We start from the raw sequence: 27564 nt of genomic DNA, 5'->3' as shown, positions 1-27564 counted from the left end.
TTGCAGATCTGGCTGCCAATCTGCCAGGGCTTGGGTGCTCCTGCATCTGCAGAGAACCTGGCATCAAGTGGTGTACCTGGGACTACCGTGGTAAATATAGTTGGAATGAATACTTTCAAAAGACAAATGTTACAACTATTCACTCTAAGGAAGCGACGCTTTATGTGATTAGGCATTCATTTGATTACTGTTCCTTAGGCTGCAGTCCTGGAAAAGTAAGATTCAGTAACTCAGTCCCATAAGATTTCATTTATACCTGACTTTCATCCCAGCCAGTAAGAAATATGTGATAGCTTAGAAAATGGGCTTTCCCTTTCTCAGCCATTTGTGCTTCCAGCAAGCACAGGAGATCAGCAAACCACTCAAAGGCAGATGGATCTCGGCAAATCCAATAGAAATAAACCTGTCAAGGGAAAGTAAAACAATTCAACAAAGTGCAAGCTTTCATCGGGCATCCTATATGGCTCTTAAATTATTTATTTGGAGATAAGTAGCTAATCTTATAGCTGGCTACTGTGCTCAGGTGTAAATTTATACTTGATTTTCTATCCAGCATTGACGATGTAGAGTTTTTAAACATACTCCAGCAGTCATTCATATACAGTTTAAACGGATTTTTGAAAATCACAGCCACTGCCTCTAAGGCACTGAGATGTAGACATTCTTAATGCTCCATCTAAACTGCTTCCAGTAATATGACAGCACAAGGGACTTGGGCCAGGGAGATTTGGTTCAAATATCTGACAAGCCAGGATGCTCTGGCAACTTGGCAAGTTTTGGCAATCAATATAAGAATAGTAACCAACATTTCTATAGCTCTTCTTAAGTGTTCAAAGCACTTCACATCCTTTACCTCAGTAATTCTTACAACAACCCACTGAGGTAGATCTTTATTTTTGTCCATATTGCAGATGGCTGAGAAGAGTGGCTTAACTAAGTCCACCTAATGAGTCACATCTGAAGTAACATTTAAACTAGGAGCTTCCTGGACTACATCTCACACACTTAGCCGCTACATTGCACCTCTTTTTAGACTTGATTTTCATAATGAGTTCATGTACCATTACTATCAGTTTTCTGTCGGTAAAATGGGAGTTTCAGTGACACACCTCACAGCATTTTTTACAAGGGCCAGACACCTCCCCTCAATGCATTACCTTGTTTGTGGAATACATGCGGAACTGGAAAAAGTGGGGAGGAATGGAAATGAATTAATAATTCATCTCAACCGCTATCACTAAAATAGCGATATGGGTTATATCACCAAATTGACCAATATATTGTACATCAGAGAAGGAAGATAATGCAACAGTCTGTTTACTTTTTTTTTTTACTTGGCTATGCAGTTCAAGTCATAACCAATGCATATGTTCTATTGGGTGAAATATAGTCCAGACTTAAAACTTTGAATATCTAGAATCATATTAATGTATTTATGCAGAGTTCAAGGCCCCATCTGCACTATACATTTAAAGCAGCATCACACCACAGTCATGGCTGCTCCCAAAGAATCTTAATACTATGGGCCATTTAGCTAAGTGTTGAACAAAGGTAAGAATAAGCAGCTACAGATAGGATTTGCCTAGGAAAAAGCCAGGCAGCTTGGCCTCCCTTAAACAGAATGCCACAAGTTAATAGAATTGGGACATTAGCTGGAAGGCAAGTGGCTAGTACAACCATGATGGTTATTTACTGAAATGATCCCCCAAATGAGCAAGATGTGTGATGCAAAGCATATTTGCAAATGAAACATGTAACCACAGTACTGATTACCTTTTCCAGTCTCAGTCCTGTGCTTAGATTACAGCACTTATACCAAATTGATTTCAGAATGGAAGCAAAAGGAGTGACTCCTATTCCTGCTGCAATGCAGACACTGATTTGATACTGAAGCGCATCTGTTGCTGCTGCTCCAAAGGGCCCATCCACAGCTAGTCTGTAACAAGAAACACTCAGCTAAAATTAGAAGTCTGCCACTGTTCAGAGTTTTCTTTTTGTTGATTTAAGTTTATGTGGATTTTATTTTTCTAAGACAGTGGTACTTTGGTTCTCAAACGCCTTGGTATTCAAAAGTCTTGGTTCTCAAATGCCGAAAAACTGGAAGCAAGTGTTCCAGTTTCCGAACATTTTTTGGAAGCTGAACATCTGATGCGACTGTCGGCTATTGTTTCCAGGTCACCTGCACCAATCAGAAGCTGCGCCTTGGTTTTTGAATATGTCGGAAGTCTAACGGACCTCTGGAACAGATTAAGTTGGGCGCTTTTGTTTTTGCTATTTATTTTGTGTTTTTGTTTTTGAGGTTTTTTGGTTAATTTGTTTTTGTGACTGTGTGGAACCCAGTTCAGCTACTGATTGATTGATTGTGTGACTGTGGAAATGAATAAAAAAAAACCCTATCTAAACAATGACTATCATCAGTGCAGGTAAGAAAAAAAGTTAATTTTAATTTTTATCATCTACAATACTGTCTTATTTATTTTATAGTACAGTACATTGATTATTGCTTTCATTTTGTGGATCAATGGTCTCGTTAGATAGCAAAATTCATGTTAAATTGCTGTTTTAGGGGTTGTTTTTAGAAGTCTAGAACAAATTAGTCCATTTTGCATTACTTTCTATGGGAAAACGTGCCTTGGTTTTGGAACACTTTGGTTTTGGAACAGACTTCTGGAATGGATTAAGTTTGAGAACCAAGGTACCGCCGTACCTGTTATTTTAATATACGGATTACTAACTGTCATGGGAAAATGGAAGAACGGTGGGATATAATTTTTAATAAATACATAAATAAAATATGTTAAAGGACAAAATAGAATCGTTCCAAAATGATGACTTGGTTATATTTGTTACAAGAAGAAGGGCACAGTTTTCCATGAGTGCTGCTTTGCTATCAGAGAAACTACTTAGCAGAAGAGAGCAGGAGGGGTATGTGCATAAGGGCTCTGGCCATTTTATTTAAGCATGCAATTGCAATTTTAAGGATTCCGGCAATCTGATTAGTGACTTAATTGCATGGCCAAATTTAGTGAGAGCATTTGCATATTTAATTATGATTTAAGAAAAAAAGCATCCTGCTTTAAAAGTCTTATTTTCCATAGTGTGCAAATCAAGGCACAGAGGAACTGATTTAATTTTGGAATGTTTTTAATCAGTTTGAAAACTTCTTGCTATGCGGTGAAGGAATGAAAAATGTGAGGGTGGGGATAGAATTAGATATATTAGCACGTAATTCATAAATATATGAAAATGTCTGCATTAAAAGGAGCATTCAGAGCAAAACGAGCCTGCCACCAATTCAGGAAGGGAGATTCCTTCTTCTCTTACACTGCTTCTCAGTCCTCCTGGCTAGATAAGTCTTTTTCCTACGGAGCCACTTGCTCTTGAATGCACATAACTGGTGCCCGACTGTCCATTGTTCTTTCTTAAATGCCATGCTTAAAATCATCTAACATCTTTTCTACTTTGAGGATATTTTGAAGACGTAATCCCTGATTCATTGGATAAAAAGTGGTTTAGTGACATAAACTCAGAAGACTTAAAATTCAGGATTTGGATTTAATATATAGGGTTTATATTTTAATCCTCTCTGGGGCAATCTGGTAAAAAAAAGAAGTTAAGGATAGTTAATCATACACAGGAAGCTGCTTTATACTATCTTAGACTATTTGCTCAGCTAGCCCAGCATTTTTCTAATCTAAGGCTGGAGAACAGCAGGCCTTGCCACTTTCCAGGCCCTCTTCCTAAACTTAACTTCTTCCCAATCCACACACACTCTAGCCCAGGCTTCCTCAACCTCAGCCCTCCAGATGTTTTTGGCCTACAACTCCCGTGATCCCTAGCTGGCAGGACCAGTGGTCAGGGATGATGGGAATTGTAGTCTCAAAACACCTGGAGGACCAAGGTTGAGGAAGCCTGCTCTAGTCTCAGGCTACAGCCCCAATGGCCCTGTTTTGTGCCCTCCTCAAGAGCTTTTTGACTGGTTGAAATGCTTCTCTGAACTATAATTAGGCCTCTCACTAGCCTGAAAGGATGACAGAGAGATTTGGGTGTGGGGAGAGGAATGCGACACTATGTCAAAACCTCTGATGTTTACCGTACAAGGATAAGAGTCATACCTGTTGCTCCATCTACATTTGCTCTGACCCCACCCACTACATGCATGTGGCCCCCAGGAACAGGGATGGCGTGGGAATTTGATTCATTATGCGTTTAAAGCCAAATCTATCAGCCTCACACTTTCTGAAACAAAATGCAAACAGCCAGCTGACCTTTGGAATTCTCACTCATCCAAATTTTGCAGTTCTCCAACCCATCAATGCATATATTAGGGAAAAGTCTGCATAAAAATGAAGATATCTATGAAAATAACATACAAAAACGCATTATATTAGGTGGGGATTGTTTGCAAGAATGGGTCCATTAGTCAAAACTGCTTGGAAAAAATGTGTTTATTAGGAGATATTCATGCTAAAATGCTAAGGGATTTTCTGCAGGGTGCTGCAGAAATGCAGAGAGCTGAATTTAAGATTGGAATATGGAGAAATACATAATTATATGTCCACTAAACTGGGTAAGAAATAAATAAAAGAGAGAAAATGAAAAAGTGAAAGCTTTTCTAACTTTCTGTAAAGATGTCTGTGGTTTTTTTGTTTTTAAAAAAAGATTGGAAAAATGAGAAATCGAGAGAACCAAAACTCAGGATGCTGTCCATGAGGGAAGGAGGCCTGAAGAAGGATCCCCACCCCAATCCAATCTGACTGGCAGAAGCTCTTTAGGATCTCAGGTGGAGGTCATCTTTGCCTCCACCTTTTACCTGATACCTGTAACAAGAGATGTCCAAGGCCTCCTTGCAAACCTTGTTCTCTGAGTTCCAGTCCCTTTCCTACACTGGAACCTGGTCATTTCCTATCAGGGGTCCTTAGGCTCCTTTAACTTTATCTAGACTGCACCTCAGTTCAGAAGGTATCCCTGACTGGTGGGGGTTTTATGAATTGCAATATCGCGTCAGGTCGCATGACATGTGCCAACTTTTAGGAAGCTGCAAGCAGACGGGAAGAAGATAGATTTGTGAACAACTTCCTGAGAACAAAATGCCAGCATCCAGCACACACTGCAAAGATTGCCTTGTCCCAGATACCCTGTTAAGTTGCTGGTACTATTTTATAATGATTAGGAAGGATGAAGAAAGTTTATGGCAAAGCTGGGGGGGGGGGGGAAATAGCAAGTATGCTAACAAGCAAATAAGAACTGGCTATAGAGCCAGAGTAGATTCAAAAAGTTTTACTTCCAATCTGGGGGTAATTTATTTTTATCTCTTTTATCCTTTGGTTATTTATAGGCATTGTAGCAAAAACAAACATTTCTGATTTTTAGTTAAAATATCTATCCTCTCCCTTCTCATGCAGCATAGTGGTAAGCATACATAGTTACTCAGAAGTAAATGCTATGGAGCTCAATGGACTTACTCCCAGTACTTGAATTACAGGGGAAGGAGGCATTGCCTTTGTGTTGCTATTTTTAGAAAACTACGGAGGGACAAGATTTTGCTAAAATTGGGAGGTAGGATCTGTGGATTTCATTAAGCCCCCTGCTCCCCCCCAGACCTGTCCCTTCCCCTATAAGTGAAGCACTTTATGAACCTTACAGTTGCAGACTTAAACAGTTGCTTAGCTTTCCTACTGAAAACCATGGAATGTCAAAGTGCTTAGTTTTGGCTGGATCATGGGCATATCAAATAATGTTCAATATCTTTTCCAAGTAGCATGATTTAAGCAGTCCTCCTGAAGGAAAACATTAATATATGGGGGCTTTTTCTTCCTGCCAGTGAGACTTCGAGAATGCTGTGTTTTACTACATCTATAATTATAATTTATACTCTGTTTCGAAAAAAAACCCTTCACAAATTGTTAGTTAATCAAAACAAAATGACAAGTATGCAACACTGCAGTTAGTTATCAAACCTTGGCAGCTTCCAGGGCTCCTGAAAGGTTTTCTCCTCTGCTCCAAAGGCGCTGAAAAGGGCTTCTGTCCAATCCCCGACTGACCTTATGTGTACACTGAAAAAGTCATCTTCTGGGGCTGAAGTGAGAGTGAACGGGTGCCATTCCATCTGTGAGATAGCAGGGCACTGGAGAAAGATATACTGACCAGCCTCCATCTTAAAGCCACGTTTTTTCATATGAAGCTCCAGAACTCCAGAGGAATGAGACACCACCTAAGCCACAGTCAAATGACAATCAGCACACAATATATCTAGGAACCCAAGGAGCTTTCTTCTACCAAGTCCATTGGTCCATCTAGTTCAGTATTGTGTACACTGACCAGGAGTGGCTCTTTCCAGGGTTTCAGGCAAGGAACTCACACAGCCCAACCTAGAGATGCTGGGGATTGAACCTGCATGCAAAGCAGAGGCTCTACCACTGAATGGCAACCCCAAAATAGTCCTGTGCATCAACAAGGAATGTAATAATAAATGTGACTCAGCTGATTTTAAATGGGCAAATATTAGCTACCATTTGCCCCTGGTTGCATGACTTTTTGCTGGCCACAGCGCCTCCATATTTTTCACATGGTGATGATGTTGCATACCTTGCAGTTCAATTTCCGACTTGCCGTTGCAGGAAAACTTTTTTCTTAACAGTATTATGAAAGTAAGGCAATATTGAAATGCTCATGTATATGGAAATGAAAATGAACCCCAGAACAGAATGTGCAGTACACCAACAAAATATTGAATACAGAACTTTCTACTGATGAAGCAATATAACCATACATTTTTATTTTAATACAGATAATAAAGCTGATACGACACACACACCTTTGTAATGACAACCTCTTGCTGAAACCTCCAGAGCCTAATAATTCTTTCACAGATGTACAATATCACAGGGCATAAGACCCACTTCCAAGCCTGTTGGGGATCATATAAAGAGAAGTTTTAATGCATATATAAGCTTTAAATTTCTGATGGAAACCACTGCAGGCACTATGTTATTTCAGTCCATCTCCACCTTGCCTTCAAAGAGGATGCTAAGGTGGGCAATATACCCAAAATTCCTAAGCAAAGAGGAGGAGTGCTTGCCAAACACTCCACCGCCCCACTGATGGAGAAGAGAATGCAGGTTTCCATCTTTTCCACAGGGGTTGGAAACTTATGGCCCATGGAGCTATTAAGGGCTTTAAATACTAATAGTAATAACTTGAATTTAGCCCACTAATGAAACAGAAGCCAGTGCAACTCTCTGAGCAGGGTGTGTAATATGCTGAAAGGGTATCACTCCTGTCAGTAATTGTGCTGCATCTTCCTGAACTAACTAGGTTTCCAAGGGAAGTGCAAAGAAAGCCCTACTTAGAATGTGTTACAATAATGCAATAAGGCCGTGGGTGGAGCTGTGATCTAAACCACTGAGCCTCTTGGGCTTGCCAACCAGAAGGTCAACAGTTTGAATCCCCACAATGGAGTGAACTCCCGTTGCTCTGTCTCAGCTCCTGCCAATCTAGCAGTTCGAAAGCACGCCAGTGCAAGTAGATAAATAGGTACCGCTGCGGCGGGAAGGTGCACTCTGGTTTTCGTCACGGTGTTCCGTTGCGCCAGAAGTGCAAAAGTGCAGAAGTCCTGCTGGCTACATGAGCCGGAAAGCTGTCTGTGGACAAACACCAGCACCCTCGGCCTAAAAGCAAGATGAGCGCCACAACCCCATAGTTGCCTTTAACTGAACTTAACCATCCAGGTCCACCAGGTCCATCTAGTAGTTGGGACACGGGTGGCGCTGTGGGTTAAACCACAGAGCCTAGGACTTGCCGATCAGAAGGTCGGCAGTTTGAATCCCTGCAACGGGGTGAGCTCCTGTTGCTCGGTCCCTGCTCCTGCCAACCTAGCAGTTCAAAAGCACATCAAAGTGCAAGTAGATAAATAGGTACCGCTCTGGCGGGAAGGTAAACGGCGTTTCCGTGCGCTGCTCTGGTTTGCCAGAAGTGGCTTAGTCATGCTGGACACATGACCTGGAAGCTGTACGCCAGCTCCCTCGGCCAATAAAGCGAGATGAGTGCTGCAACCCCAGAGTCGGTCATGACTGGACCTAATGGTCAGGGGTCCCTTTACCTTTACCTCTTTAACCATCCAGGGGTCCTTTACCTTTACCTTACAATAATGCAATATTAAAGTTAAGTAATGCCTGAACTACAGTAGGGAAACTGAGAAATGGAATTCCCTACCTGTTCATTGTTCAGAGTCTTGAACTAGAAAAAATAATGGGAGGCCTTTCCAAGCTTCTGGGAATCGAGGAGGGGGTGGGCTTTAGAGGGTCCATGGTGACAATGGTGGGTTCTGCCAGGGCATAGGGCTTCTTGCACCTGCCTAAGCATTATGGATGCTGATGCAAGCCACCCTCAGCTGTTTGGGACATGGATCCTGTTTGGCTCAGAGTGCATAAATGCATGCTCCGTGAAATTGTCGCTTCTCTTTTTCTGACACAGGCTCTCTAGATTAGATTCTTGAACCTTTAAGAAGAGAGAACCAATTTCCACTCTCTGATTCTGCTGTACAATTACCAAAGTTTTCTAGTATGATGCATTGGCCAGAAATTGACCCAAAAAGTTCAGTTATGCTGAAATGACCTATTTTTATTAAATTGATTGGGCTGCTTTATTGTCAATAATTACACTTAGCAGATCTATGACATCAAGTTGCTTAGACCTCAAGATATTATAGCTGATAATTGCACTTCATGGTCATATATACTGATCATCCTATTGATCAAATGTACTTAGCTGACCATATATATTAACTGGTCATTCTGTTCAGCTTGAGCTACAACAGCTTTAGATAATTAGATATAATGGAAGATGCAGGATTTTTTTAGACATGCAAGCATTCATTCTCCCGTTTTAGTTTTAGTATTGGAGAAACAGCTTACACTGGCTTATTTTAGTCAGCAGAGGATATGCAAAATGGATGTGCTTTCATTTATTGACTTTGCAACTCAATTATACCAAAGTACTTAGATTTAAGTTTCTCTTTAATTAATACTTTATATATTAATAAAACCAAGAATAACAGTATGCAATGGGGAGAAACACAGGGCAGTTGCCCTAGTCTATATCCAATGCTGAACAAAACTAGATCATGTAGCTGTTTGCAAATACTATTGTGCAATATGTATTGTTATCAGAACTAGCCAAAGTGATGCTGAATAGTTGTCTATAAAATTCTTGAACCCTTTGACACTGCAGGTTTTCCACATTTTTCATTACCCTCCTCTCCATTTTTCCAGAGTATGGTACCATTACAGAACTGGTTGCAATGATTTCTGTTGAAATTTAACACTGATGACATTGAGGCAAAAAAATACAATTGGGTGTATCCACAGGGGTTGTTTTCACTAGCAGAAAGAGGCACCTGATTTTCAATTATTTTCCCCTGACCTACTCAAGTCTCATTTGCCTTATTCCACCCCATTCCAATGGGTCCCTCAAACATCAAGAGCCGTGGTTTGGGGGTGGGGGTCACTTACAAATTGATAGCAGAACCTGCAAAAACAAGTGTCCCAGTTTATGGAATGATACGCTTTTTTTAACCAGCACAAAGCCATCTGAAGTGACTTGACTGGGGGAAGAACTGTGTGGTGGGAGCTGCCCTGTCCTCCTGGCCTGGACATTTTTATCAGCTGTGCTCCTAAATCTGATCTGGGGTATTGGATGTTCCCAGGAAGGAGCCAGAACTGCTACTGACTTTGCAACTTAGCAGTCATACTTGAGGACAGGAAGTTAAAGATGCAAAAAGGAGGTCATTTATGGCCCTCTCTAGCCTCATTGCATGGTGATGCTTTCACATAGGGGCCAATGTACTGTAAATGGCAACTATAGCCTTCCCTCTTGTCTTGAATGAATTGCCTTTTTAGTTGCAGTCTTCGGGACTAACAAATTTATAATGGGTTAAGCTTAAAAGGACTCTAATCCATAACATTGGACCATATGAAACTTGTGGGTCTTTAAGATGCCACAAGACTCTTCACTGATTTTCCGGTGACAGCCTAACTTGGCTACCCTCTGGAACATTAGCTTTATTTTTATTTTATATAATGAAATTTATATACCACTTGATTGCAAATAGAACAGCTAGGTGGTTTAGAACCCCCCCCCCAAATAATCACATTGTCAATAAAAGATAAAGTTAAAAAAGATAAAGTATTTTAAATAAAAATACTATCTTTGAATAAAATATAAAGTTAAAAAGAGAAAGTATTTTAAGCAATCCAAAAGAAGAAGAAGAAGAGTTTGGATTTGATATCCCGCTTTATCACTACCCGAAGGAGTCTCAAAGCAGCTAACATTCTCCTTTCCCTTCCTCCCGCACAACAAACACTCTGTGCGGTGAGTGGGACTGAGAGACTTCAGAGAAGTGTGACTGGCCCAAGGTCACCCAGCAGCTGCATGTGGAGGAGCGGAGACGCGAACCCGGTTCCCCAGATTACAAGTCCACTGCTCTTAACCACTACACCACACTGGCTCTCACACTGGCTTTAAAATATAATTAAACCAACAGTTAAACTAAAAACAGATTTAAACACATGTCAACTTCTACATGTCTGGATAGGTTTGCTTAAAGTGTTTTTTAGAAGGCATCAAAAAGTGTACAGCAAAGTTACCTGCTTGATATCAAGAGACAGGGAGTTCCAAATTATGGGTGAAGCCATACCAAATTACTGATTTCTTACAAGTGCAAAACAAATATTATGTGATACCTGTAGGAGTGCCAGTTCTGCAGTTCAGAGTGGTCAATTGGCCATATATGAGGTAAGATTATCTGAGTACCACAAGCTTAATGCTTGCACCAGGGAATCTAAGGTGGCACCACAAGATCATAGTCACTCCATTGCATCGACATTCTTCAGCATAATAGGATTGCTGCTCAGGCTATAACTCATCTCAACAGAAGTACTGGAGGTAAAATATTGCTCTGGCTTAAGAAACTGCAGTGGTGCAAGTCACCGATGAAAAGTAAATCATTGGCCTAATTACTAGCTACAGAAAAGCGAAAATCAAGCGTCTTTCTTCTTTCTGTTTGTATTGCACAGACAGAAAAAACCCTGCTGAGGAATTTTTAAACTATTTGATATCCTCCCTGAGAATTCAGCCAAGGCTTTCAAATATGCTCCTTTGATCCTTTCGCAAGCAGCTGTAGAAAGTGCTATCTTTAAAGTGTTCTTTTTGTTGGAAATGAATAGTCTTTGATGACTTGTTGAGTGACCAAAGCTTCTTTCCTTGTATTCAGGACACTTCCCTTGTGCCAAGGTGACAAATTCATTAGTCCTGACATTAAATGATATTGGACAGGCTGATGATGGAAGCTGAGGATACAGGCTTTAGTACTCTAAAGGTAGATCACCATCACTTGGAGGTGAACCTGGTCAAATCTATGAAGTGTGTTTCTTTTATATATGTTCTAAACAACTAATAACAGTTTAAATAACATATGAATTCTTTAAAGAGATGATTGACTTCATTCCTTGGCAAGCTTGCTGAATTCTCCATTTGTGACACTTTTGAGACCCACTTTAGACCTAATGTTGTTGGCCTTTTTACTGTCCTGGAAACAGGCATTTCCATTTCAATACTACTGTATTATTATTATTATTATTATTATTATTATTATTATTATTATTATTCCCTGCCCATCTGGCTGGATTTCCCCAGCCACTCTGGACGGCTTTAAGTGATACTGTTTAAGCGATACTGTTCATATGGGCTTTGATTTACACCCTTGTGTGATTTGATCAGTGTTGACCAGTTACTCTCATGTGCTCAGAGAGATTAATAAAGTTGCATCTCAAAATCCTCCAGGAGATATTTTCCCAGAGTTTGCTTTTGGGTGGCTTAGTGGTGGCATTGTAAATCAGAAGAGTTGGGTTTTGTTTTTTTTAAACAATGACCTGGTGACAGTAAACCAGACATCCTTACCCAGCGCTGCCATGGCACAGGCACAAGAAACAAATCTTGAAACTCCTTAAGGAGTAAGATAGCTGGCTGTAACATTCATTGCTTATTTAACATTCACTTCTTTGTGAATGTCTACATTGGGAATGTGGTAAGGAAAGCTTCCTTCTTGGACATCCTAATGTCTATTGAGTTCCACTCAGAGGAAATCTTCCAGGAAGCAGTGAATGATCTGTAAAACTAAGTGGTATGTGCCAACATTGTGTTTTCCCAACTTCAATGTGTTTGTCATTTGTTTCATAGACCAAATCATCTTAATCTGGTTTGACTTTGAGATTCAAGATCCATCAGCATTCAAAACTATGCAGCAGAGACTGGTCCTCCAGCCTCAGTCTGCTCTCAGCCTGCCTATCTTCTTACTTCCAGAGCACTGGCTATCAGCTTCCTCCTCCTTAGACTCAGTATTGCAGAACTCAGCAGAGGATGCTCACAAAATTAGAATTAGTCAGCGTTGCAAGTCATTTGCTCTGGCTCCACCTACTCTTGGTCACCTTGAGTTCCATCCTATTGGTCCCAATGGGCCTCAGCCACCACTGACAGCACAATGAAGCATCAGCTATGAAACTAGGGAGATCTGCCGATCTATTAATCTATCTACAACACAGAAAGCTGCTTTATGCTGAGTCAGAGCATTGGTCCCTCTAGCCCAGTACTGTCTACAATGACTAAACAGCTCTTCAGAATTCCAAGCAGGGGTCTCTCCCAGTCATACCTGGAGATGCTGGAGGTTACCTCTGGGACTTTAACCATGTAAAGCAGGTGCCCTACCACTGTCACAGTGCTTCCCCAATCTTGAGTACATTCCTTTGGGTGTGCAGGGAAGGAGCCGTGCCTCACTGATGTTATGCTCATTAGTTTCAGTGCACGGTATTGCAAGACAATGGCTGTCTTTATTCACAGTATTTATTTCTATGGAGACACTAAGTTTTTAGAGATATATTAATATGCATGCAGGGTAGTAGCAAATAATAGTTTTATGTGGGAACCAATCTAGGTCAGTCATTACAATCCTTCTAAGTTATTGATGTATTTTTCCCCCATTGTATTTTAACATAGTAATTTTATTCCTGCTTTCTTTCTGCCCAATCCTAATCTTTTGTGAACAGTAGCCTAAAAATATCTTAATAAATGTTAGATTTTTGTCACTCAAGCATGTGACAAGCATGCACATGATGGTTACTTAATTACCCCCTGTGGATTTGCAGTCTTTGGAGGGTTTGTTTTTGAACAAGATTTCAAACTCTTAGACAGCTTACTTTTGTTTTCTCATTTTGTTTTTTTGTTTTTAAATGCCTTGACATAAAATATTGTTCTTTGCACTGGGTGGTCAGACTGGCAACCTTATTCTAATCAGAGAATTATAGGCACAATATGACACATAATGAAATCATCTAACAGCTTGGAAGGCATTATTGGCAAATATGGTCAAGCAAATTAATTTGGATTTTTATACAGGTTCCACTGCGATTAATTTTATACAGGAGGCACTCTTGTTTTTCCACAACCTTGTAAACAGAGCAACACGCTTGGGGCTCTTCCAGATGTGTTTTGTGTAGTCCTATAGCTGACTTATTTTGAAATACCTTAAATAGTTCCACAATATTTTCATTGTGTGGAAGGTGCTTTGTGCAGTTTCTCACTTTTATATATGGCAAGGTGGTGGTAGTTTTAGCAATTTTTGTTTCATGGCATTTCCCCACTTTTTCTGACAGGAGGCCTGTCAATGCAGTCTCTAAAATGATGGACAGCTCAGACTGACTCAGTAAACCAAGTACAGTGGTACCTCAGGTTACAGACACTTCAGGTTACAGACGCTTCAGGTTACAGACTCTGCTAACCCATAAATAGCACCTCGGTTTAAGAACTTTGCTTCAGAATGAGAACAGAAATTGTGCTCCAGTGGGGCAGCGGGAGACCCCATTAGCTAAAGTGGTGCTTCAGGTTAAGAACAGTTTCAGGTTAAGAACAGACCTCCAGAACAAATGAAGTTCTTAACCTGAGGTACCACTGTAATTCCTGCTGTCTATTTCCTAATCTCCCCGGGGTCAGAATTATATCATATCACATGTTATATGCAAAACAACAACAACAACAACAACAACCAAACACTGAAAGGCTATCAATAATTTGGGCACATGCTCATAACTCCAACATTTACTGCTTGGTGGAATGAGGGAGCATAAGGCACAGAACATTTCTCAATCTGAACCAGGTTTTCCCAAACTTAGATCTCCAGCTCCTTTTGGAGTACAGTTCCCATCATCTCTGACAACTGGCCCTGCTAGCTAGGGATGATGGGAGTTGTAGTCTAAAAACAGCTAGAGACCCAAGTTTGGAAAACCCAGATTCTGAACAACTCCCTCCTTGGAGTGGATTGGATTGGAAGAAGTGCAATCACTCTCTAAGAAACAGCAAAGTAACAATAACACTTAAAAAAAAAAATCTGAACAGCAGCACATCTGAAAGGGCCTAGAATGAGGCAAGAAGCAAGAGTCATTCTTACCACAGGGTCATTGCCAGAGAACTGTGGCAAAGGACATTGACCTGATGTTTCCCACTCCAAATAATGATCTTTGCAGTAAGTGACATTGTGCAGCAACAAACTCTGAGGGGTCTGGCCACGGATGAGCTGACTAAACAGAAAAAGAAAAGCATTATAAAGCTAGAGCTGAATAAAAAATGGTCTTTCACATTCCCTTTTCACTTGCATTACCATCAAAAAGTCCCCCTGTGAATTAAAAATCTCATGAGCCTTTCTTTTAGCACACATGGAATAACACAGTGGTGGTCAGCAGTGTCCATCACAATGGGGCAGTGCCAACACTGGCATCTTTGCTGCTTACTTGGACAATGTGTCAGGGTAAAGCTGGGCAGCAGTGAGGTCAGGGCTGTTCAGGCACGCTAGCGCAGCCAGTCCAGTGCTCCCCCCCAGCGAACCAGGCAGCCTCAGCTTCACTCTTGCCCTGCCTCATTCTGGGGTGGCAGTGTGATACCACCCCACTGTATCAGCCATTCCTGATGGCAGCAGGATGGGGAAATTTGTGGGTAGGTTACAGCAGGAAGCAGGAGTGTTGGCCTCTCAGACTGTTTTTATGCTGCCCTCAAAGAAGTCCACTATCCATCTTGCATAAATTTATAATATGGGTGATGTGACTTTGGGCACAATCTGGTAGGAAAGCAACACACAAATGATGACTTCTGATGATGACGACATTGAGTCATATTGATGTATACTAATACTCACCCCATCCCATGGATAACTAAACCAATGAAGAAAACAACAAACAGGTGATGAGTATACCAGAACACCTCATAGAAGGACCTTGTGATGATCTCTGTAGATGAAGTCATGATCAGAATTAATGACACAGTGATCAGGAGACCTGTCATTCCAGCAGTGGTTGTTAGTATTTCAGTTATTGTATTCTTTTTTTGGGGGGAAAGAAAAATAATAAAGTGGTTTTATAGGACAAATGAATAAATGTTGTAGCTTCAGCGTAAAAATAAACACATGAAAGATTTGGGGGTTTTTAATCAGACATACTGGGTTGTTTCTAAGTATTACTCAGAGTAGACCCACTGAAATTAATGGGCCTAAGTTAGTTATGTCTGTTATTTTCAATGGATAGAACTAGCATTGGATGCAACTTATTGGCACTGATTATTAAAACTTAGGTTTGTGCTGAAAAGTGGTATAAATAATATTAGCTGCAATTTGTTTGCTTCTGTGAAAGGATTACAGGAAATGATATGATCTAAGAGGTAGCTGTTTTGCTACACTGAAGTCCTTCTGAGGGAATGAAATAGAGCAAGATTCAATGAAACAGAAAGGTAAGAATGAAACCCATGCAGATTAATCTAGCTGTAATTTTCCAAAAGGCAGATGTTAGGCAATAATGAGTTATACACATAGTGCCACGTTCTTCTTTCAAAATAAAGCGTGCTTGCGCAGACATTTGAAGACACTAAACATTTGAAGACTTTTTGCTTCCATTGTTTCTGATGTGTGTGTGTGTGTGTGTGAGAGAGAGAGAGAGAGCTCGCACGCATTTTCAAGGGAGAGGAAACAGTCCAATGACAAACACCAGCCAATCCCCGAAATGCCAACTTACCATGTCATAGTTCCTGATTGGGTTCAAGTAGGATTCATTAGGGCTCTTGCCAATGCCTGACAGTTTACTGCTTAACTCTCCTGCTTGTTTTGACTGGCTAAGATGGTATCGCTCTATGTTGATCAAATGTGCAATGATGTGAATGGCTTTGAAAAGAAAGAGTTGTATCAAGTGAGGACCATAATATGAAATATTGGAAGCAAACAGATCCTTATTTCATGGATGAGTCATTGGGTAAACAATGGATGGCTAAACATGTATTCCCAGAATAGAGCTGGGCAGCCTTGATGATGGTGATGACAAATATTTTTCCAACAATGGTCAGGTAATGAGTTATGTGCTTGAGAACATAGCTTGGTTTACCTTTTGCATTCAATTCTCTCTCTCTCTCTCTCTCTCTCTCTCTCTCTCTCTCACACACACACACACACACACACACACACACACACACATGAGAGAATGTCACAATATAAACCATGAAAGGTTGATATTATCCCTGAATACATATTTATACTATAAATCAATATAATACTGTTTCAGTTCATATGTGATACATAACGTTCAAACATGGGGTGGTTCAGCCTCTCTCACTTTTATCTTTCCACTTTTTATACAGCTCTCCTTATCATATAAAACCTATGAATGCATGTGGGGGCCTGGTTTCATTTCCATAGGTTCAAAACACCAGAGTCGTTGTCCTATTCACTTCTGTGGGATTGCAGAGGAACAAGCACACAACATTGTCTTTCCCACTTCTGTGAATGAGGCTGCCCTTGTAGGCAACGTGCTGTTCAATTTACATTGAAGCCTTTTTGTGTGGAAGATGCATAGGCCCCCACTTTTTTGCACTGTGGAGAAATGTGTGTGTTTGCCCATTGTAGTGTATAGAGCATCTCTTACATTCAAAACATGCCCATCACACGCCAGCAGCTATGGAAGAGCAGGCCATAAATCCAAGTCTATGATCACACATAAGTAGTTCATATGTGCTATTATTACTTTGTTGCACGCTAGTCTATAATTTTCCATCTATCTCATTGCTGGATTGTTTTATGGAGAGGGGGTTAGTAAATGAGCTGCAATTACAGGTCATTATCCATCAGTTCAGCATGTAGAGAAAGAGCCAAACAAGAGAGTTGTCTTGATACATTTGGCTAATCTGTGTTTGTTCTCAGCGAAGCATATACAGCTCTTATTGAACTGGTGCACATACTTATTCAAGAGAGTAAAAGCCACTTCTCTGTCTTTCTGCATGCCTGTCTGGGATAATAGTTGCACTGAAGTTAGTCACCTTTTAATTAAGTACTTAAGCATACCCATTACAATCAGTTTCCTAACTTGTATTATATGGATTCTATTCTATTCATCAAAATGTTAAAATAGCACAATTTAAAATAAAACAAAAACATATTTTTAAACAGTTTAAAACTATCTAAAACATTTAGAAGCATCTCTTACACTCAGATTTATTAATTTCACAGTTACCGTGCTCAGAATTTAACAGCCATGTCTTAACATGCATAGATTGCCAATGACTCCCATTATTTACACCTCTCCTATACTGTGATCGCCACCACCCTGCAAATTATTCCTAGTCCATTAATAGCTTTCATGTCTTATCATAAATGCTAACATACAAACATAGTTAGATAAAATCCCTGTTGCATTCCTCCCAAAGCAAAGGCCCTGAGCACTATCTGTGGACAAGAAATGTGTGTAAAAACTAGGGGGGAATCCCAACCTCTGAACAACAATGTTTCCCATGCATCACATAACCAGCTCTGTCTAAAGCAGCCTTTCTCAACCTGTGGGTCCTCAGATGTTGTTGAACTACAACTCCCATCACCCCTAGCTAGCAAGGCCAGAGCTCAAGGATGATGAGAGTTGTAGTCCAACAACATCTGGGGACCTACAGGTTGAGAACCGCTGGTCTAAAGGGAGCCCCATCTACATGTATAGGGTTTTCCTCCATAGGAATGAGAAACACGGCTGGGTAGTTTCCCCATCTTCGTGGAAGAAGCCCAAAAGTAGCACTTTTCAGACCCAGTCAATCATGCATCAACTGGGAGGAAAATCTCTCTCCTGAAGCTGCTATTTGTATTGGGAGGAAATCTCCCTTTGGTGGACTTAAAGTTAATGCTCCTTTAGTTTGATACCTTGAGGAAACTAAAACAAGATCAATTAATACATTTCTATTCCTGGAATGACTTGTTAATTAAAAGGGGAAAATTGTGCTTTCTTCAGGAATCCATTCTTATGATGAAAGAAAAGTGGTATGTTGCTGGGCTGATAGAGAAATATAACTCCACACAGCACTGCAATGTGTTCTGCATTCCATGCTCTTTTGAGGTTTTGAGGGGAACAAAAATTCAGCTGACTGATCCTGGTGGGAAGTGTGCCATCTTGGAGCCCTTCCACAGTCCTTCTTGAAGGCAAGGGAGTATCAACAGCTGTTGGGCAGAACTCTTGAGCCACTGATCCTATTATTTAGACTCATCCCTTTTGCATTGGATCTGCATTGTATGCAGAAGGAATGAATCTAAGTTGATGGTTGGGTACAGGCGACTTCACACTTACATGAGGGTTACAATCACAGGTACCGAACATGTATGTGAAATCATGTATAGTGGGGAACAGCATCTAAAAAGCCTGTAAACATCTTCTAAACCTCTGGAACCCTGTGAAAATTTCCTTTAAAAAACCAGTAGCACTTCCTAGTCTTTCCCCCCACTCTTTTCACACCATTTTCGCAGCTTTTGTGTTCTTCTGGGGCCATTTTTGCCCATTTCACACCTTTTTTGCAGTTTAAATCGAATTATTTTTTTCATTTCCCAACACCACACATATACACGGTTGTATGCGAGTTGAATGTGTATAAGCAGGGAGTTGCCTGTATATCAATGAATGTAATATATGTCTTTTAAAAAATGGGGGGCGGGGTGCTTAGTGAATGTATGGGAGATGTTTATTTATTCAATGGCTAATGATAAAGAATGGATCTGAGTGCCGAATTGTTGGTGGGAATTATAGAGGGCATCTGGGAACATCTGCTGGAGGAAGGAAAGCCAAAAATACATACCACAAACAGCTAAAAGCAAGCGGTCTTTTGGAAATCTATGGCTATTTCCAATATGTGAGACCTAAGGTTAAAAGATCAGGAAGAAGGCCAAGACAGAAGGCTGTGTTCTGGTTGTCTTAGGACTCCTGAAAGTTCAAAAGATCAGGGACTGGGAACCTGCCTGTCTGAAAAACAGCATATGATGGAACAACATATGAGGGTCTGGGAAACCACCCTGATGACCTCAGATCAAATGACCTCAAATGCTACTCACTCATAACTTTCGTCATGTTTGATGAAAACTGGAAAGTATAAAGCAAGGACTTGTGCACCTAGGATTTTGGAGATCAAGAAGACAAGTCCAGAGGTCAGAGTGCATCAGCCAAACTCTGACCTCTTCACCAGCTCTGCTCAGATTGGCCATCTGAGGAGGTATGCTTGAGTAAGTATGAAGGGATAGGGATAATGTTTAGACCATGGGTAGGCAAACTAAAGCCTGGGGCCGGATCCAGCCCAATCGCCTTCTAAATCCAGCCAGCAGATGGTCCGGGAATCAGCGTGTTTTTACATAAGTAGAATATGCCATTTTATTTAAAATGCATCTCTGGGTCATTTGCGGGGCCTGCCTGGTGTTTTTACATGAGTAGAATGTGTGCTTTTATTTAAAATGCGTCTCTGGGTTATCTGTGGTGCATAGGAATTCGTTAATTCCCCCCCCCCAAAAAAAATGTAGTCCAGGCCCCCACAAGGTCTGAGGGAGAGTGGACCGGCCCCCTGCTGAAAAAGTTTGCTTACCCCTGGTTTAGACCTTGTTATTGACTAAATAATTGATTGCAGCATACAGGTGTGTGTTTGATCTTTGGCACTCCTATCCGTAAGATCCTCCTGTTTAAAAGTGTAAGCCCTCTGACCCAGCAATTAAATGGTTAAAGGCACACATTCTGCATAACAAAGGATCTGTGTTGTTCCTTGCATGTAGTAAAGAAAGCTGCAGAAAATTTGTAGAAAACTGGAAAGGTTTGGAGAAGAACAAATGCTCCTGCCTCCTGTGAAGACTGCACGTTTTCTAGTAACTAATGAGAGGAGAAATTTCTTGAGAGAATGCTCTCTCCTGCCAGGGAGATTCAGAATTTAAAGTCTTGTTTTATGCTTTTATCCATTTAGGTTTTACATAATTGTATTTGGATTTGCATGGATTCATTTTGTTTCATTTTTATTTCAATTTAATATTGCATTTTCATATTTGTTAAAAGAGGGCCATTTTCTTTCTTTTTTTTAAAGAGGCAGGGTAGTGCTATGCCATGAAAAATCAGGCTGGCATTCAACTAAGTTTTACTAAGAGTAGACCTAACTGAGTCATGATCATTACTTTCAGTGGGTCTACTCTGAGTAAGCCTTAGTTGGCATTTTAAGCTTGTTTATGCTGTAGGGTTTCGGTGGATCTAAACTTCAGTCAATGTTATCTTGTGTTACTTTCATTCTGTTAAAGCTTTGTTTTGTAATGATAACTAGATAGAAATAAAGAAAACTGAATCTCACCTGCTACTAAAATATGTAAGAATTGCAAATCAATAATAGGGGTACCATAAGTAATACCAGAGCTTCTTCCTTTCCCCCCCAAAAAACTGCATTTATTCACACCCTCAGCAAGCCATCCCTGAAATAACAGAACTGGTCTCCATCACAGCAGAAAGTGTTGTTCTCAGGGAGAAGGGAAAATGCACTCTTACTTGGGAATTTCATTGAAAACAATAGATTCTAAGAAGACATATTTGAGAACACAGAGTGTCTCTGGATACCAAGGACAGAGAGTAGACTTCTTCAGAGATTCCACCTGCAACCCCCCCAAAATTTTTATATTTGTTTGCTCACACCTGAATTCCAAATATTCAGATATTTGATTGAAAGTGTGTGGCTAAAAGCAGGGCCAGGCCACACATACAAGCCCGGCCCTCAGTGTCCCCACATGGGCCAGTTCCACATTGGACCTCCCTGCATTAGGACTGCATGATTAGCACTCCAAATTCATATCACTCCAGACAAAACAAGGAAGCCTACATTGTAAGCATTAAGTTAAAAAAAAAAACTTACTTGCATTCACAGCTACTCCATATGCAATAGTCTTGTGAAATGTGACACTTTTGTCAAGTTGTCTCCTCAGGACTCCTCCACAACACTTGATGAAAAGGGGAAAAGATATGCATCTTAAATCATTTTTATGAACTTGAAATTGCATGCAAATATAATTATAAAGTACAGTTTATCTAGTCCAGAATTTACTGAACATAGCCGGAATACTGCAGCTGGAAGCAATGTTGAGAGGTGATTCCAAGATTCACCCCCTGCTCACCCCTATGGTTTATCATTACAAGAATGATCAAAAACCCTTAGGGAAAAAGGAGATGGTGCTGCTGTCACTGATAATGGTGAGCTACACTCCTGAAAAACTGTTACAGAGTTTCTCCTCAACTTGGAGAAGTTTGATGGCATGGTCCCCCTCATTTCCTTGCTCAAAATTAGGCTGGAGAATTTTGAGAGGCCATTTTGAGAGGCAAAACTCAACTGTGGTTTATTGTAACAAGCTAGCTTCACAAACCAATATCTGAAGTAAGCTTCAGATATCTGAAGTAAGCTTCTTTAAGTAAACCATAGTTAAAGCTAATTGAAGCTTGTCCAGATTGGGGCATAATGCTAAACAAATGGTGGTTTAAAAAAAAAATAGTAGCAAGAGTTTGGATTTGATATCCCGCCTTTCACTCCTTTAAGGAGTCTCAAAGCGGCTAACATTCTCCTTTCCCTTCCTCCCGCACAACAAACACTCTGTGAGGTGAGTGGGGCTGAGAGACTTCAGAGAAGTGTGACTGGCCCAAGGTCACCCAGCAGCTGAATGTGGAGGAGCGGGGAATCGAACTCGGTTCACCAGATTACGAGTCCACCGCTCTTAACCGCTACACCGCACAAAAGCTTCCAATGTCCTCCCTGCAGCTATATCAGCTGAGGAGAAAAGAAGAGAGAGTGAATGAGTCTAAGTCACCTAGGCTCATTCCAGTAATGATAAACTTTTGTTTTTATTATGTATTTTCTCTTTTCATCTTGTATTTTTATGCTGTGAAGTGCCCTGAAGGGTGGTATGCAAATAAAATGAATGAATGACTTTTAAAGCCCTAAACGGCATTGGTCCAGTATACCTGAAGGAGCGTCTCCACTCCCATCGTTCTGCCCAGACACTGAGGTCCAGTGCTGAGGGCCTTCTGGCGGTTCCCTCATTGCGAGGGAACCAGATAGAGGGCCTTCTCGGTAGTGGCACCCGCCCTGTGGAACACCCTCCCACCAGATGTCAAAGAGAAAAACAACTACCAGGCAGCCCTGTTTAGGGAAGCTTTTAATGTTTGACGGACTATTGTATTTTAATATTCTGTTGGAAGCTGCCCAGAGTGGCTGGGGAAACCTAGCCAGATGGGTGGGATATAAATAATAAATTATTATTGTTATTGTTTTTGTTGTTGTTATTGAAATATTATAGCTATATTTGTAACACTGTGATGAGTCTATGGAAAAATACACTCCTATAAATATCCACTGGCAGTCAAATGCTACAGTTTATCAGTTTCTTTTAAATGTGCATTTATAACAAGAACATTATCAGTGAACCTTTTCAATGATCGTTTAAAAGGCAATACTTGTGCAATGGGGGGGAAAGTACTTACAAAACTTGTTCCCCTTAAGAATGAAACCAGGTTTCTACTAACTGGTAAGAGGATTAGCAGGCAGTTAAAGTTGAGGCAGGTGGCAGAAGCTCTTGCCCAGGCAAGCGTGGACTAGACACAAAATGACATAATGTGTTACACATATGAAATGAAAAGCACAAGAAATGTTTTAGCCCCCCAAAGGTGACAAATTACCATTTGATTTTATGTTTCACAGCTTTACAGCCAGGGAGGGCAATTCTGCCATACAGCAGGGTGAAGCGACCTGGTGTGTGTGTGTGAAATGGATGAAGGCAAGATTTGGAATCTTAATGCTGCAACAAGACTTTTAACGTTTTGGTCCTCGTGCCTCCCAGACATCATTGGACTACAATTCCTATCAGCCTAGTCATAATGACCAATGGCCAAGAATGATGGAGGTTGTAGTCACAAAGTAGCTGGAAAGCACAGAATCGGGGAAGGCTGTAGTAGTATAATGTCACAAATCATATCACGTTAGGAATATTATGATGTCCCTGCAGTAAGTGGTTCTGCTTGGGTAAGAGGCGCATTACTATAGATACATGATTCAGGAAACAATGGATAAGTTCTTTTTCTAATCCAGTTTATGACTAACAAAAATGAATGAGATATGGATGCAGTATACTCCTAAATCACAAAACTAAAACAAATCAAGTGGGATAAAAAAAAAGCAACCAGGTAGGCTGGTTTTAAAATTATGGGGCATTTGGTTACAAAAAACGGGGGGGGGGACAAGAAGCAGAATGGCATGCAGATCAGTGAGACTTTGGGGTACATAACAATGCAGAAGCATATCCAAGAGAAAGCCTGGCTAAAGGGGCATTTAACAAACTTTTACTTACACCCAACATAACCCGAGTATAAAGATAGGCATCCTCCTCTTCATACCAGTTGAATGTGTCAATAAACAGGTATAAGTTCATTCCCAACCACAATAGCTACAGTAAATAGAAAATATATTGATTTTCAATCACAATTACCATGTTATTTTTCTTTTCTAATGCAATGTATAATTAAGAAATCTCACAACTGCGTTGTATTTGTCAAAAGAACCCAATGCTAAACAGAATGAAACTTTTGAGCATCAGTTGTGTGAATGATAAAAATGAAACATTTAGGGGAAAGTGGAGAGTTCCTTTGAAATATCAGAAAATGAATCAGAACCAGCAGCTTGATTATGAAATAGATACTTACAAATAACAGAACTGACAAGCTTTCATTCAAAATCCAATACACCATCTTGATTGTCTCTGTTCTGTGCTAGCAACAATTCACTCCCTTGTAATACAAATTGAATTCTCTGTATCTTCCTCTTGCTGCATAATCAGCTCTCTGGAGCAGCAGCCTAGGAATATTCTAATTAAGGACTTCCTACCAGATGTCGATCTCCAAGGGGGACATAGTTTGTGATGTGAGAAACTAATCTAATAGGCAGTTTCTGTCCAAATTATTTTGGAATAAATGAAAGGTTTATTAGAATCAGTGAATCCCAGCCCCCACCCACCCAGTTTCAAACAACAGGTTTCAAATACACCCTAGATTCCCCCCACCCACCCACCCCTTACAAACACTGGAGATTAGGAAGCTGTCTTATAGACTGAAGCTGGTCCGTCTGGTTCAACATTTTATACACTGACTGGCAGTGGTTCTCCAGAGTTTTAGATAGGGAACTTTCCCCAGTCCTACCTGAAATGCAGGGGATTCAGCCTGGGACATTCTGCATGCCAAACAGGTGTTCTACTCTACCACCAAGATGTGGCTCTTTCCCAACAGTAATGCAATATTTAGCATATACATGTGTGTGTATAATATGTGGAAAATATTCAATGCGTGCTGTGCAGAGCTTCCGCCCGTGGTCTAGAATTTCCCATAGCTCCAGCCAGATTCTACATAAACTAATTTTACTTACCTTCAAAACCCTCCATGACATGGCCCCACCCTGCTATTTTTCCGCTCTCATAACCTGATAGATCCCAGCTCAACCAGTCTCAACCATCCAAATATATTTTGCCCTTTCTCCCTCAATTTCCCTTATGCCTGCAGCTACCTCCAAGAATCCTCCAACTGCTCTCCTTTATTTCCTCTTCAGAACTCACCTTTCCCAGGAAGCCTATCCCCCTAGATGCAACACCCTATTGTAACTAAGCCAAAGTATAATAGAATAGAGTGGCACCTTGGGTTAAGAACTTAATTCGTTCTGGAGGTCCGTTCTTAACCTGAAACTGTTCTTAACCTGAAGCACCACTTTAGCTAATGGGGCCTCCTGCTGCTGCTGCACCGCCGGACCACGATTTCTGTTCTCATCCTGAAGCAAAGCTCTTAACCCGAGGTACTATTTCTGGGTTAGCAGAGTCTGTAACCTGAAGCATCTATAACCTGAAGCGTATGTAACCCAAAGTACCACTGTATATTCTTCACCTGTTTACCCTTTCCTCCACCCCCTTCCTCTGTGCCTTTTAAGATGATATGCCTCTTGGAAGCAAGGACCCATCAGATCTGTTTTATGAAAAGCACCGTGCACATGGATGGTAGCATATAGATACATTTATAATAAACAAATTTAATCCACAGTTTAAGGAGGATATTGACAAGCTGGAATATGTGTTAGAGGAGGGTGACCAAGATGATGAGGGGTCTGGAAACCAAGCCTTATGAGGAACAGTTGAAGGAGCTAGGTTTGTTTAGCCTGGAAAAGAAGGAACTGAGAGGATATATGATAGCCAACTTCAAATTTCTAAAGGGCTGTCATGTGGATGATGGAGCATGTTTCTTTTCTCCTGCTCTGGAGGGTTAGAATCCAAACCAAATGGATTCAAGTTACAAGAAAAAAGATTCTTGTACTAAATGCCAGGAAGAAAGAAGATTTCTGACTAAACATCAGGAAGAACTTTCTGAATGTAAGAGCTGTTTGACAGTGGAACAGACTCCCTCCGAAGGTGGTGGACTCTCCTTCCTTGGAGGTTTTCAAGCAGAGGTTGAATGGCCATCTGTCATGGGTGCTTTAGTTGAGATTACTGCATTGCAGGGGCTCTCCCTCAGGGGCCCTTCCAGAACTACAATGATATGATTCTGTGGTTCTGTGGCATCTGAATATAGACTGCATTTTTAATCAAGACTTATATTGGCTTATATCTTGATCAGGTTCCTAAATTAAATGGGCTTAGATTTTCAAAATGTTTCATGCCAGGCAGAAAAAACCTTGGCAAGAGGTTTTCTCCTAAGACAAGAGGGCCCCATTGATTTATGGTAGAAAAAACAATTCTCAAAGTCATAAAAAGGGAGAATTACATATGCTGCCCCAAGGCTGAAAAAACACTATTAAGAATGGGTAAATAAGTAAAATGATACCAATGGGCCTCACGTTAAACCTTGAGCTGAATTCTCTAAGGCCAGAAGCAAATGGGAAAAACATTTAGCTGACAGAAAAAAGAGAACATTTTTAGGAAATCTTCTAAAGCTGTTTCTTTCTCAAACTGAGAGAGTTAAAAAGGGCAATAAAATGTTGGGGAAAGGCAACTGGCTTGGCTGGAGAAGAAGCTTCTTTCTACTTTATTTTTAGGCTGGAAAGGGGGGTGAAAGGAGGAGTGTAAACTAAAGAGGCTTCTTTTAAAAGCTGTTTTTTACTGAGTTCCTTCCTTTTTACTTTGAGAAGCTTTATTCTTTTAAGAGGCTACCTATGATAATGTATGAAATATATTAGCTTAAATATATTGGCTTAAATGTAATTATGCAAAGGATTTAAGGAATGCTAGATTCTTATTTCATATGGTTGTAAGAGTTGTATTTATCCTGAAATTAAGTCAGCCACCAGCCTAGCCCCCCTGCCAGACAGAAGACGCCATCCAAGCACTCTTGATATATAGTTGTCAGGCATTTGTTTAGAAACCTTAAATGAAGGAAATCTTTCAATGTTGATGTGAACTCAAGATCCTTGACATCTGTTGAACATAAAAATGTAAGATTAAACATTTGTTTTAGAAGGCAATAGGGCAAGAGGTGAGCTGGTAATTAAGATTCCATGTAAGATATATTATTACTTATATGTCATATATATAGCTCTTTGTCTCCCTTATAAGGGCAAGGAAATGGGTGTATCTTTTGTGGGTGTATCTTTTGTGATTGGTTCTACCAAACAGCCAATAGGAATTCCAACCAGGCTGATTGGACAGAGGCAGCCACAGGAGGAGCAAAGGGGGCTGGATTAAGGGAATATAAGTGCTGGCCAGAATGGCAGGAGGCCAGGCCAGAGCTTGGTAACCATATACCACTGTGCCTCTCATTTATTTGTCTGACAAATAAATTAATATTTTAATTTCTCTATTGCTGCGTTGAATATTTCATTCCAGCTAAGCGTTAACCACAAGCAGAGGTGCTACATTTTATGGTGCCCTGTGACTCGGATAAGTGGTCTGCTGGAACGCAGCCCCTTCGCCCTACTGGGCAGGGTACAAGAGAGAGGACAACTGCTTACCCAAAGCGCGCACTGGTAAATTTTTCCAGGGGGAACGCAGAAGACTCGTCTGTCTGATACCCTGCTCACTGGCGGCGACGGAACCGGGGGAAACAGGGAACCAACCAAGGGTAAGTGCACAAAGGGATTTTTGGCCCTCCAATTAATTAGGAGGAAGAGAAGTCTTGATCAAACTTCTGCGTCTCAGTAAGGGGAAACTGA

The 27564-nt window shown here is 40.7% G+C and overlaps 1 protein-coding gene across 2 annotated transcripts in view; it reads right to left on the bottom strand.

Annotated features, from left to right (window-relative positions):
• NOX3 (NADPH oxidase 3) overlaps window positions 1–24190 on the bottom strand; it is a 29150-nt gene extending 4960 nt beyond the window's left edge. The window contains exons 1-11 of one of the 2 annotated variants that reach the window (XM_081905180.1): window positions 24087–24190; window positions 23735–23830; window positions 22872–22982; window positions 21256–21340; window positions 16107–16252; window positions 15239–15420; window positions 14498–14627; window positions 6818–6910; window positions 5961–6214; window positions 1774–1936; window positions 257–403 (exon numbers count right to left, since the gene is read on the bottom strand). In XM_081905180.1, coding sequence (XP_081761306.1) covers window positions 257–403; window positions 1774–1936; window positions 5961–6214; window positions 6818–6910; window positions 14498–14627; window positions 15239–15420; window positions 16107–16252; window positions 21256–21340; window positions 22872–22982; window positions 23735–23830; window positions 24087–24131 — 1452 coding nt within the window. In that variant the 5' untranslated portion in view covers window positions 24132–24190. The remainder of the gene's footprint in view (window positions 1–256; window positions 404–1773; window positions 1937–5960; window positions 6215–6817; window positions 6911–14497; window positions 14628–15238; window positions 15421–16106; window positions 16253–21255; window positions 21341–22871; window positions 22983–23734; window positions 23831–24086) is intronic. The other variant, XM_081905181.1, reaches the window with a different exon arrangement.
• Window positions 24191–27564: the final 3374 nt, after the last annotated feature.

This window comes from Podarcis melisellensis (assembly GCF_964234715.1).
Source record: "Podarcis melisellensis genome assembly, chromosome: 3".
In the NCBI taxonomy this organism is placed as follows: Eukaryota; Metazoa; Chordata; class Lepidosauria; order Squamata; family Lacertidae; genus Podarcis; species Podarcis melisellensis.
This window is presented reverse-complemented; position numbering and strand designations above follow the sequence as displayed.